The sequence below is a fragment of the Culex quinquefasciatus genome, chromosome 2, assembly GCF_015732765.1.
Source record: "Culex quinquefasciatus strain JHB chromosome 2, VPISU_Cqui_1.0_pri_paternal, whole genome shotgun sequence".
Lineage (NCBI taxonomy): Eukaryota > Metazoa > Arthropoda > Insecta > Diptera > Culicidae > Culex > Culex quinquefasciatus.
The window spans coordinates 168,575,357-168,587,569 of NC_051862.1; the positions used below are offsets into that span (position 1 = coordinate 168,575,357).

General features: G+C 40.4%; 1 protein-coding gene across 1 annotated transcript in view; it reads right to left on the minus strand.

Moving 5' to 3' along the window:
- Positions 1–2,784: 2,784 nt before the first annotated feature.
- LOC6036356 (protein decapentaplegic) overlaps positions 2,785–12,213 on the minus strand; it is a 57,607-nt gene continuing 48,178 nt past the window's right edge. The window contains 3 exon segments of the mRNA XM_038254059.1: positions 2,785–4,206; positions 4,208–4,584; positions 7,593–8,194. Coding sequence (XP_038109987.1) covers positions 3,694–4,206; positions 4,208–4,584; positions 7,593–8,194 — 1,492 coding nt within the window. The 3' untranslated portion in view covers positions 2,785–3,693.

Consider the following 12,213-nt stretch of genomic DNA (forward strand, 5'->3'; position numbering starts at 1 on the left):
TGTTTGGTTGATAACTTATGCTTTTCTTTTGGTACTTCCTCATTTACAAATTAAAATATTTTGAGTTTGAGAAAAATACATCAAAGAATTGCTCGTAGTTTGTAGATTTACCGGTTCGAATAAAGCCTGCGTTTATATCACTTGTTCTGAGAACTTTCAAGATATTTGAGTTAATTTTTTTACATATTTCTATCTTTAAATGACTGTTTTTCAATAAATGAGTCCAGATTTCAAAAAAATAAAAATGATTGATTTTTATGAGCTAATTTTTTCATAGTTTTTTATATTTGCTTTTAAAGAACCTACTGTTACTAAGCGGTAAATGAAAAAAAAATAGTTGAAAGGAACCTCAATCTCTATGAACCAGCCAATCACAAAAGATGGTAATTGTTATTGCGGTAAATAAAATGAATTGAATGAAAATACGAATTTGATTGATTTCATAGTGTTAGAAGTGCTCCGTATGTCTCTATTCATAACAATTTTACCCTAAATTGCAACGTTCGAAATAATGGTTTAAGAGGTTTTAGATAAGTTTTTTTGAAAAGGTTCAATAAATCAAATGTCCAGTTTTTGCTTGTTGGGTGCTTTTGCAACCGCCTTGAGTCAGGGATATTGAAAAACACCCAAAAAACAAAACTGAAAATTTGGTTTATTGGACCTTTTTTTAAAAAAATAATAATGATCCAGAAATCTACCCTAAACTTTTTAAAAGTCGTATGAAACTTTAAAATACCGTTTTGAAGGTTGAATACGTCTTAAAATATGTTTTTGCAATTCCGTCGTGAAACTACTTACTTTTCCTGTCATTCTTGAACGACGAAATAGCCTACTTTTCTGTACCAAAAACAACAGAATCGAATAGCAACACTTTTCAAAATAAATGCTGAAAAGTTCTACTTTTCAGCACTGAAATAGGTGCTGAAAAGTTGAACTTTTCAGCACATGTTTCGAAAAGTAACACTTTTTCGACATTTTTTGATTTAAACTTGACAAAATACATGAAAATTTGACTTAAAATTTCACTCAATGGGTGTTTTCGGATTTGCAAAAAATGTTGTATGGAACTCGTTGCAAAACTTGATTTTTTCAGCACTCTTCGTATTTATCCAACTCGGTGAACCTCGTTGGATAAATGTACGACTCGTGCTGAAAAAATCCTCTTTTTGCAACTTGTTGCATAAACTACTATTATGCAACAAGTTGCAAAAAGAAGATTTTTTCAGCACGGGTCGTACATTTATTCAACGAGGTTTACAACTTTTTTTGCAATTCCAAAAAACACACACTGAGTGAAATTTTATGTCAAATTTTCATGTATTTTGTCAATAAATCGTTTAAATCAAAAATGCTGTTGTAGAACTTTTCAGCATTTATTTTGAAAAGTGTTGCTATTCGATTCTGTTATTTTTGGTACAGAAAAGTAGGCTATTTCGTCGTTCAATAATGACAGGAAAAGTATGTAGTTTCACGACGGAATTGCAAAGAACATTATTTGCAATTCCGAAAAACGTTTGTTAAATGGAATTTTGTGTCAAACATCCATGTTTTAAGTAAATTCACCGTTTAACATAAAACAATATTGAAAAATGTTACTTTTCGATACAAGTGTTGAAAAGTTTTTTGGCACCCATTTCAGTGCTGAAAATGAGGACTTTTCAGCACTGGTATGAAAAGGTATCGATTTTCAAATCTGTTACATTTGGTAGGGAAAAGAAAGCCGTTTCGTTTCTCCAGAAGGACAGGAAAAGTTGACAGTTTCACAGCGGAATTGCAAAAAAGCTGTTTTTGGCTAAAAACATTGCCTTCTCTTTTGGCAGCACATCATATTAATAAAAACTCAATAATTTTCCAATCACATTGCGACTAAATCGAAAAAAAAAATGGATTTTTTTTTTTAAATCAAAAATTTTTATTGGTCGCAGAAGTCAAATGGTTTAAAGTTCAACAAAATAATCAAAGTTTTAAGATATCCTGAAAGATTTTTGCTGGATACAAAAAAGGGGGAAGTAGGCGCGAGTTGTGGTGCTTTAACCATGGCAAGTCGTGTCCTGGTCATTTGTGGAAGTACAATGTCCCATTCCAGAGGGTCCGGGAGCACCAAAACTTCTTAGCATGGTGCTCCCAAAGATAGATTGCTTTTACTAACAGGAACGTGAGCGGGGGATTCCCACGTTTCAGATTCAGAAATGTGTTGTTGTTTGAACATTCGTACTCAAACTCAATCCACTTCAATGAATCATCTTTGCGGTTAACTTTACGCAGTTGGCCTGGTCGTTTTAACATCTGTGATGTTTCAAGGCAGTTTATTGCAATGGGGCACTGCAAATGTTAATAACGACAAGAGGATGCTAGGCGTCAATCAACCTAAGGCATTTTCCAGGATGCCCTCGAAAGACTGGCTGCGATATACCACTATTCTATGGTAATGTCGCTTTTTCAGTCTAAATTGAGGTAAAATTACATCATAAAAGAGGTAATATTCATTTTTCCAAAATTAAACCTTCCAAATTTACACATTTTTTTCTGTGTTAGATTAGATATGATTAGATTAGGATACAAAAAAGGGGGAAGTTATCCCACTAAGAAAATCTGAATAAAAATACAAAAAAACACATTGCTTAGCTTAGCTACATACAAACCAGTACCGTTAGGGTGATCATACGTGACCTTCTGCCGTCCATCGCAGGTTAGAAGACTTGAAGAAAACATTTCAGATCCAAATGATCTTCACATTACTTTCAGGGACTGTGATAGGCAAGAAACAACACGGACATCATGATATTTTTTTTTGTTCGAATTACAAATTTTACAAAATTTTATTTCTCGCTCAATGTTCGACCATTTATTTTAATAAATACTTTTTTCCTTCAGACACAGGTACTAGTATATTACACAAATTTACAAAGAAGATGGTTGGAAACCCTTAAAAATAATCAAAACAGCATAGCATTTTCTCTGACCGTGGGGGGAATGGGATTTGTTCGTTCGTAATTTTACTTTGTTCTGCATAACTGTAACTGTAACGACTATACTCAAGCGCGTGTTGATGCCCTCTAACGTGTACTAAATAAATAAAAAAAAAACACATAATGCTCCAACAAATATTGTTCGTTTACATTATAAAACAATCTGGCGGGGTGGTGTTTGTGTGGGTGAGCTGTGTTTGTTTGCTTTTGACGAGGGTGGGTGGGATTTCTTTTGCTTTCTTTTACACAGGATTCTTAGGCGGTAGTTAAATATATTAGCTAGACGTTTAAATTAGGAGTTTTTTGTTTTCTCTTTTTCGTATGTACAAAACAGGATGCTGGTTCGCTAGTGTTTGCTGTCTCGCTCTCTTAGGTATAAAATACACTGATCGTTTTACTTTGTACACACAATGCGTTGCGTCGTGTTCGCTGCTTAAGTGAGTGCTCCTAAACTGTGCTTAGGGTGTGCCTAACAACAACAACAAGTCCCTAACCATTTCTCGCTTGAAGGTTCAAAAATTTACATGACATTTGGAGCGCGGAGTCCTCCGCACTCTCGCTCTTAGTACGTTTCGTAACATGTGCTGCGGCCCGGCCGATTCACCGTCGATGCTTGTCGTCCGTCGGTATCTTCTTTAAGAGGATACCACACTCGGTTGATCGCTCGATCGTAAGTGCTATGTGCACTGCTGTACAAGGGGGGAGGTTTGTGGGAGTGTGGGGTTCAACGGCACCCGCAACCGACCACGGTCATGTCCTGGTAGTTTTTGAGCACGACCTTGTTCTGCTCGTTCAGGTAGAGCATCGAGATGGAGGACAGCTGGGTCGGGACGCAGCAGGCCTTCGGCGCGTAGCTCGGACTGATCGAGTTGACCAGCGTTTGGACGATTGCGTGGTTCGTCGTGTTCAGATGGTCCGCGATCGGGAATTGGCAGTCGCCCTGACAGTAGAACGCTTCGTACCCGGGCGGTGCCACAATCCAGTCGCTCCAGCCGACGTCGCTAAAGTCCACGTAGAGTGGCCGCCGCTGGCACAGCTCGTTGCCGTTCTTCCGCCGGCGATTCCGCATCGGCGTCCGGCGCGCTCGGTTTACGTTGCTGATCGCGTCCCGGATGGGTCGCTGCTTGTGCCGTCCGTCGTCCGTGTACGTGAACAGCAGAGGCTGCTTTTGGGACCACTTTTCATGGCTCTCGTCCACGCTTCGCCGCAACCGGACGTGGTGATGTTCCGAGCTGCTCCCCTCCCTGCTGTTGCTTCCGTTTGCCCTTGCTCGTCACCTGGATGAACAGGCCGTGGTTCTGCTTGGGGTTGCGCATCCACCGGTCTACCGCCGGCAGCACGTCCACACTGATTGGGGCGCTCTCGTTGATTCGGACCGTCTTGGAGTCGATCAACAGGAAGCGGGGCGCCCGTTTGCCTTTGACGCCGGGCCGGACGATGTCGTACACCAGGATCTGGTGCACCGGCATGGCACGTCTCCGGCTGCCACCTTCGATGGCGTCCCGGTTCAGCGTGAGCTCGGCCGCCCGCAGCTTCTCGTTGAGCGGGATGTTCGTGACGTTGAACATCAACCGGAAGCGGTGGTGATGCCGGAAGCGGTCGTCTATATGGCTTTCTGGAAGGAGAGAAAAATAGAGAGTTTTGGTTAAGACTTAAATTTTTCAATATTTAAAATATTTAATACAAGTAAAAATTAAAAAAAAGTCTGCGATCTCTGCAAATCTACGCCATTGCACGTTGCCAGGCCCTCGCGCTATTTTGTTTCGGCTAACGTTTTGATTATTTGATTGGCCCGGTACCTCGCGCGATCGATTTATTACATAAACACACTCGCTGAAACGTTCGATGCGCACAGTTCAGAAGACTTGCCGCCAGACAAGCTGTAGAAGCGTCGAGGTCGTAAATTATCCTGGCAGAATGGGCGAGGGGGTTGCTTCTGGTGTATTTCAGTTTGAAACTGAGATTTCCAATAAATCTCCATCCAATTCGGGTCTGGTTGGGTTAAAGTCGAAATGTTCAATCCCAGTCGAATTGAATGCCAAGTGCAGACCTGCTCAAAAAACCTCACCGACAGGTCTCCGACGAGGCTACAATCACTTTCTTCCTCGCGCGCGCATGCGCCCTCAGGCTGCACCTGTGAACAGCTCCACGCGCAATAATGGCCGAGTTAGTCTCCCTTTCTCTATCTCTACGGCATCATCCGAAGGCCCCCGCCGTAGACCCGGTTGGCAGGTTTGGGTCCCTTTCGAACCGACTCCTCCGTGCGGTGACCTTAATTCGCACACTTGAAGGTAATGTGAAAACACAAAAATTCCACAATCTCTGCGACTGCGAGTCCGGTTGAGGCCGTTTACGCGTCCGCGACACCTCGTGGCCGCCCCTCCAGAAGTGGAAACGGCCTTGCCAAGGCAAGTGTACGCCGCGATAAAAGCTCGAGTTATGAGCCAATTGCTGGCTGTCTGCAGCGGAGTTCCTGAGTACTGTGTGGTTGATGAGCTTGGTTGTTGTAAATGGCATTTCGGTTAAAAAAAGAAGATTTTTAAGCGGGTCAAGAAATTATATAAGCGTTTTAAAAGCAGGAAGATTGAAGAGTCTCAAGCATCTCAAGATTCCTAAGCGTCTCATTACAACATTTCTAACAGCTCATCAGTTAAAAAGTTGCATGACTCCCAAATTATTGAGCAGCCTCTCAAGATTCTAAGCGTCTCATCAGTTTTCCTACATAAATTTAAAAAGCTTCGAGAATTACTAAGCGTTTCACCAGGTCAAGAGTTTCAACACTCCAACTTTTTGAAGAGCGTCACAAAATTCTAAGCGTCTCACCAGGTCCAAAGTTTCAAGACTCCAATTTTCATAAGAGTGTCATAATATTTTAGGTGTCTCTTAAATGATAAATGATCAAATTTCGGGTAAAGTCACCTTAATTATATAAACAACACCAGTTTAAGCGTCCAAAATTCAAAGTTCGCCAACACGTTATAAGCACGTGAATTGAACTCACTTATAAGTACGCAGTAGCGCAATTTCCCCAAACCACTCTTCACGGCTTTTCCAAACTTCTGCAAAATGTCCGGCTTCGCTAATTGATAAACAACGCCGTCGAGGCGAACTTTGACCGCAGCCGGCCAGATGCAAATTTTCCACGTAAATTTGCGCCGTTACCGTCTCGCGGCGAAATTAATGCACTTTTCCTTTCACGCGCGCACACCGGCAACCACCAAAAGTGAGGTTAGTGAGGTGGCGAATCCGCACACGTGGTAAACATCAACGAATTGGCTGCGGAGATGGCGGGAATTGATTGCAAAACCGTGTGCCGTCTGTGTTTGTTTACAAACAGATATTCCACGGAAAAATATCTTCTTTTTTTTCGAAACGTTTGAAAAGCATTGAAAAGAGGCGATCGCGTCTTGACTTGGCGACTTGGAGGTTTGATGTTTCCTCACCACTAAGATCATTCAGCGTTGCAAACTGTCAAGCTTTACGCATTATGAACATAAACATTCGCTAATTGACAGCTGTCAAATTCATGACGCCACGTGCACGAAAATTGTATTTAAATGAAGTTGGGGTTCGAAATAGCGAATCCACTCTGTAGTGAGCTGTGTATCGTTTGTTTTGATTTGGCGTAAAGTGTTCGCGAGAACGCTGTCAAAGTGACAGTTCGTCAAATGTAGGGTTTTTACTGTATTCTTTAAATTGGATGGAAATTTCAAATTAAGAACAACAAAACAACTCAGAACGGCGTGATTTCAACAAAAGATTCACTGCACGATCGAGCAGAAACCGCAAAGCCGCAAAACCTGCGCGTTTGTTTTGATTGTGCTTATTGTTAAGCACGCGGCGATCAATTCACACTTTCGACGCCAGAAACAAAACGACGCGTTGCTGTAAACAAACGGCGATTCGAGGGTGTCTGATGTTCCGACATTCGATCGTGCTGGTAGCGGTAAATTTTGCACGGTCGCGATCGTGTGGTAGATGTTTGTGATTTGTTTGAGGTTAGTTTCGTTTTTTGAACATTTCTCAACAGTTTTGTGGAAAATGTGTTGTGACCTAAAATGACATTTTGACATAATCGATATGCGAAAAATGACTGCTCGAAGATCAAAATTAAGCAGTATTGGTGAAAGCAGGTTGTCACAAAGTTCAACATAAATGGTAATGCATTTGTTGTCAGTACACTTTCGTTTGGGTGTAGCAATCAAAATATCGTTTTGTAACAAACGAGTCCTCGCGACAGCGTTGAACTAGTTTGCTGAAGCTGTCTCAGCTGAAATGCATGCCTTCATGCAACTCCACAGTGTAACACACCTGACGGTACACCCACGCGCGCTCCACCTTGGACAGATGCATGCAGGTGGCCGGCAACCCGTATAATAATCGAAATCGGAAAGTTATCCCCGTGAAGAGTTGAGTTGCTGAGCTCGCATGCAAATCTGGTTTCGCTTGCAAATCAGATATAGACTGCAGCGCAGCAACTTTTCTTTCGCCGTCGCAAAACGACGACGTCTCGGACTTTGGCCGCCAGCTGGCCGCGAAACAGGTTCTCCTGGATGGGATAGTAGCTAGCGCTAGAAGAGCTGCTAGAAGTGCGGTGGTTGAGATATTGATCGCGATTCTTACCTTCATGCGTGAAACTCCGCACGGTGTTGGCGTTGCGCGTGTTGAGGCCCGGCTTTGGCACGTTGACGGAGTCGTCCAGCTCGTGGCCCATAATTTGGGCGTACAGCTGCTTCATCGCCTCCGGTATCACCACCTTAGATCTATCAATTTTTGGCCTCTTGGGAAACCCGAACAGACTGAGCAGACTCTTCTCGATTTCGACTAGCGTTGCAGGATCGGGCTTACTATGGCTATTGCTATCACTACTACCACTATTGCTATCACTATTGCTACTACTGCTACTACTGCTATCACTATTGGCTTCGACGACTTCGTCCTGCTCCAGCTGCACCCGCAGCTCACCCCCGATCTGCGCCTCTCCTACACTATCTTCGTCCACCGTTGGCTCACTTTTCGCCACACCACTGTCACTGTGCGTCGATACATTGTCACTGTGTGCTACTTACTACTACTGCTCGATGTGATTGTGGATGAAGGATACCGCTGGGGAGCTGGGCCTCTGGGAGGTTTGTTCAACGGTGCTAGCGACTTGCGTGACACCCTGTAGAATCGCCAGCACCGCGAGGACAAAAAGCCACGCGTGCATGTTCGTGTTTGAAGCTCTGCGAAAGAGAGAGAGTGAAGACAGAGGAAGTGATCGAAACGTTGCGACTTAAAACCTAAAATCAAGAATCATTGGTTTCAAAACGATTCATTCCGACGGTTTGTCGTGAATGATCATCTTTTTCAAGACCACCCTGAAGAAGATCGAAACGTCGGAACTATAACTAAAGCAGACCTTTCCAGCACAAAACGTCAATTCAGGACCTCCAAAGATCCTTTAACTGTCACCGTTGCACCGAAGCTAAATCACCGCTCTAATGAGCGGGTTTATAGCGTTTCAACCTCATAACATTCATTAAACGTCAGCTTAATTGATCCTGAGAAAGTCCGCTTGGCAAATAACCAGCAACACTTTGCTTTAGAGAGCAGTGAGTGCATGCGATGAGCAAACGTAAAAAGAAAGCGTCCGCATGAAGAGGGAGAGTGAGAGAGCCGCGCTGATGAGTGGACGCAAATTGAGAGAGTGGCCGCAAGAGAGTTGAATCTTACTCGCGTACTCTTGAATCAATTACTCATTTGAAAATTAGCCATTTTTGAGATTTTTGTTCTCTTTTCTCGACATCAAAATTTTGCCATTTTACCTTCTATGGAAGAGTTTAAACACATAATACATTTTCATTCTAAAACAAATCAATTCTTGAACTCGACAACTGTCAAATCACATTTTGTTTGCAATTGGGTGCTTAAGCCGGATCAGTAAACCTACTCTACAGTTTTCAAAAATTGACGACAGTCACGCTCCAGGTGCACTTAGATTAATCCAACATTTTATTGATAATTTCAGTCGGTCCAAGATTCAACAACAACCCAGAAGTTGTGAATTTGCAACACGCTTCGCTTTTCAGGGCCAAGTGCGGTCTTTGATTCCGGTTGCCACGTGTTTCAAAATGGCGGCCGCCACGTGTGTGTGTTGAGAGATCCATGAACTGATGAGAATTAAGAATAAGAAGCAAGTTTTGGACTATCATAATGGTGCATTCGTTTGACAAACTCCGTCCGACCGTTTGTTAAAGGTGAAACTGTCAAAATCGATTTGACAGAAATCTTCAAACGAACGTACCACATGGTTCAACAGAAGCATACCTTACCCTAGAACTAATCGTAGACTAATTTGTTTACCGTTTCGCGTGCGTTCTCGTGCTCAAAACTACTGCACGGTGGCGGCTTTGACTGGAGAAGTCGTGCCCGTGAAAATCCCTGTATCACGTTGCAGTTGATCGTGAAAATCGGCGATTCCACGAGCGCTCTGTTGGTACAGTTACGTAACGAACCAACTGCTAACGCGCTTGAAACTACTTCAAAAATCAAATTTTGCGGGTAAACTCAGCAAGACCGACTTCCAATTTTGTACTACCTCAAGCTTTTCGTAAAACACAAAAACTTTTCGAGAGTTTTACCATCGCTAATAATTAGCGCTAGGACACTCTCCTCAAGAGGGTCCCACTGTTCGGCCCGAAAAGCCAGTCCGAAATCAGGTGCACTCACTCACAACAAGTGGGTTTTACCACCGGAGCACAGAATGGATCCTTCGTGGTGCTCACTAGTGCTCCGCCCCTCGAAGGACCGCTCTGACGGAGTTCGACCTGGCCCATTGTGACCTGCTGCAGGGGATCTTCCGGGCAGAGGGCACTTGAGAAGTGTTTTATTGCTGGGCATTTTGGCTCTCTCTCTCGGGGTACCTGTCTTCTACACTAGGTCGGGATAGATAATTTGCCGATTTGCCTTGGAAGGCGCAGGTTTCTGTGTGTGTGAGAAGGTCACGGTGTGCCTGTGATGTGTGAAAGTTGAACGAAATTGACGAATTTCGAAAAAGTGTTGAACAAACAAATGACACGATTTTTATAGGTAGATAATAACGCTGATGCATCCTAATTGTTTTTTTTTTCATCTTAATATTAATTTCCAAAAACTTAATTTTTGTGATCAACAGAATCAATTTGAGTTCCCTTTAAATTTGAATCAGTCGATATAAAAACTATTTCTAAACCTGAGCATATGAATTATAACGATTCATTAATCTTATAAATGATATTCTGATAAGGCCAATCAGGCCAATGCCAATTTTATTTGAAGTTTATGTCTAACCATAAGGCTGTTACAAATATTTTTAAAAGTTTTTCTCCCGTCCCCCCCTTCCCATTAACGTACAATGTACAGTACCACAAAAAGGTTTTTTTTGTTGCAATTTTTATTTTCCTCAAACATATTTTTTTGAAAACGAATGACTGAACTAGTTTAAAATGCATTTTATAAAAAATAAATCTTAAGGGACCATCCATAAATGACGAGGACACTTTTTTGAATAAAATTTTGTTTATTGGACCATTTGAAAATACACTCTAGACTTTTTTCATTAAAATGTTGAGAGTATAGCATGTTATTTCAATTTTTGTATTTTTTATTTTTTGCACCCCTCCCTACCCCCCCCCCCCCTTTGAAAAATATTTCCATCGAGTTAAGCTTACAAAACATAGCTTAAAAATCAAATTTTTCATTGAAAAAAAAATCATGCAATAGATTGTAAACTATCTAGAATGCACTTTATTTTGTTCTTTTTTGTATTTTTAATAACACGGGGCACTTTACAGTATTTAACTTTTTTTTTAATTTTTGGGACCAAAGACCAAAAAAAGATCAAATCCTTAGGGATCATCCAGAAACCAGGTGGACACCTAAGAGGGGGCTGAAATTTCAAAAAAGTGTCCTCGTCATTTATGGATGGTCCCTTAAGATTTATTTTTTATAAAATCATTGATGTTTTGAAATTATTTTTCCGGGATCATATCTGTTATAAAGTATAGTACAATTTGTGATTCTTTTGCTGTAAAACTACGAAAGTTGTCCTACTTGAAGTTAGTAATCTAGTTTATTTTTCCCGACTCGACTTTTCACACAAAATATTGAATAACACAAAAAAAAAAAAACATTATTGAAAATTATAGTTATTGGATCTAGTAAGATGACAAAAATTGGCATCTTTTGTTTTGTACAACGTCGAAAATAAGTCGTATTTGTTTGACATTTTTTTGAAATATAATCAATTTTGCAATCAAAAAGCCATCAACTCATTTTATTTCACACCCGTTTTCAAGTTATAGCCAATTCAAATTATGTATTATTATTTCATAACCGAGCATGACGTCCAATTTTAATGTCAAAAAATAAAATTATTATAAAATTTTCCGTTCTTTTGAAATGCACATTTTTAAATATTCAAATCACAACATTTTAAAAGACTGTGGAACACTATATTTTTACTTTTTTTTGCCAATTTTTGAGCTTAATAATAACAAACTAAAATGCAAAATTTATCAAATTTCCAGAGAAGTCTGAAGTCAAGCTCCACTCTCCTGATCAGAATATTCAAATTAGGAATCATGAAAATCAGTGGAAAAAAGGAAAAACAAAATTATGTCAAAAATATACTTTTATTTGGTAACAATATAGGGGAACTATACCCATTGCTCAGCCTATTTCTATTATCGACCTTTAGGCACTTTGATCATGAATTACAGCTTTCATAAAGTGTTTTTTTAAATTCCAAAGTAATAAATAGCTCAAATAAAAGTAAGTTGTTGATACAACTGAAAATGTGTTGATTTAATAGCGGAAAACGGCAAAAGTGATGAGAATTGGACGAATGGTTTAGGGTGATTAAAATGGTGATTAAAATTTCCCCTATTTTCATGTGATGGTCATGAAATATTTTAGTTTTATCATGTTTTACCATTTTTCCGTTCAGTCCACAGGGTATTGAGATTTTTACACCAATCAAATCCAGAATTGCTGTTATTCAGGTATTAAACTATCGTAAAATTTTCATTTTTCACCAGTGAGTGATAAAGTAAATCTTACGATCTTCCAAAAGAACAGAAATAAATTTATGATGATTAATACTTGAATACATTTATTTTGTTTACAAACATTTATCGATGTTTAAATTTCCTCTGCAAATGTAGTAATGAGATCGAAATTCCGCCTTAAAAATCCCGAAATCTACAAGTTTTTATTTCATTTT